Source organism: Alexandromys fortis, unplaced genomic scaffold (genome assembly GCF_014885135.2).
Source record: "Alexandromys fortis isolate MF-2015 unplaced genomic scaffold, M_Fortis_MF-2015_v1.1 scaffold_7392, whole genome shotgun sequence".
In the NCBI taxonomy this organism is placed as follows: Eukaryota; Metazoa; Chordata; class Mammalia; order Rodentia; family Cricetidae; genus Alexandromys; species Alexandromys fortis.
Genome location: NW_026075250.1, coordinates 1 through 1,469, shown reverse-complemented (window position 1 = coordinate 1,469; position 1,469 = coordinate 1). Strand labels below are relative to the sequence as shown.

At 34.4% G+C, this 1,469-nt stretch overlaps 1 protein-coding gene across 1 annotated transcript; it reads left to right on the top strand.

Annotated features, from left to right (window-relative positions):
- Window positions 1-6: 6 nt before the first annotated feature.
- Window positions 7-1,463, top strand: LOC126496536 (aldo-keto reductase family 1 member C18-like). The gene is made up of 2 exons (XM_050134020.1): window positions 7-330; window positions 1,140-1,463. Exons 1-2 carry the CDS (start codon window positions 181-183, stop codon window positions 1,269-1,271), a joined length of 282 nt encoding a protein of 93 aa, XP_049989977.1. The 5' UTR covers window positions 7-180; the 3' UTR covers window positions 1,272-1,463.
- The last annotated feature ends 6 nt before the right edge of the window (window positions 1,464-1,469 follow it).

Below are 1,469 nucleotides of genomic sequence, written 5' to 3'. Positions count from 1 at the left end.
TGCAGTAAAGGGGGACCTGGGTATATGATGGTCCCTACTCTGGGACCCTGAATCATGATGCAGCACCTAATAAAATTTCACTGAAACGTTTTAAAAAAAGTCACTGCTTATACTAACGTAATCACGGATATATTTAAATACTGTTTATTTCCGTCTCTTTAGCATCTCAAGAAAAAGTCTATGGAATCTACCAAAATAGCTATAGATGTTGGATTCCGCCACATTGATTGTTCTCACTTCTACCAAAATGAAGAAGAGTTGGGACAGGCCATTCGAAGCAAGATTGAAGATGGCACTGTGAAAAGGGAAGATATATTCTACACTTCAAAGGTATTAAAGACACAGTGCATGATTGTGCAAATTAATGAAGGGGATGTATTCACATGATATAGTGTGGTTAAACCTGTTGTTGGTAAATGTATTTATAGGTCAATCTTTTAATTCATGCATGCCCACCTATTGGATTCTGTACTAAACGTGGGAGGTGATGGCTGCCTCAGTATTGCTGCATTTCAGTCTATAAGCTTCGTGCAAATTCCCATTGCTTTTTGAGACTCTTCTAAAAATTCTATGACTTAGCATGAGCTATGTTATCAGAGAAAGCTCTTCTGGGACTACAAGTCCCTTATGTTCTGAATGATTTTCCAAAAATTATAATTATGAATATAAATCACATTGACAGATAAGGCAGAACATTATAAAACTAACCCTCTGGATGTTAAATTAAGAAATATCTAAAGTGTCTAGTACTGTGTCTACAATATGTTAAAATATTTTAAGTTTTTTTGTTAGTTATATAAATTAAAGGGATACTGAACTTTTTCCCATTGAGTTCAGTATATAGGAGAATTAAAATATTAAATTGCCCTCTAAGACTTACAGTACAAATTGATAGTGTATTTATGTATTAAGAAATTTCCTTCCATTTTTTCATATTTGCTAACAACAACCACTAATATAAAAATTTATGTAGATGGACACCACCATAAAATATTCATGATGAAAGCAAATATTTTTCTTGTGGTCAATTTTAAGGTGAAATTTTAAGTTGAAAGTTTCTCAGTACCAGGTGACAGAAAGCAACTGATTATGGCAATTTATTGATCTAGCACAACTCCCATTTTCCGTGTATTTTGTAGCTTTGGTCAACTTCCCATCGTCCGGAGTTGGTCAGACCCAGCTTGGAAAGTTCACTGAGGAAACTTAATCTGGACTACGTTGACCTCTATCTCATTCATTTCCCAGTGTCTCTGAAGGTGGGCACTTCGTAACATCAAACTATCTAACTTCAACTGTCACATGACCTTCATTTTGTGAGTAGATGGAGTTAATGTATAAGATTTTATATAATCTCAATTTATTTAATAAGAGTTATAAAACAACTAGGTGTGGCTGCAGAAAAAGGAAGGAAAGAACTGATTCCTACAAGTTATTCTACAATCATCACTGTGCTATACACACACACACAC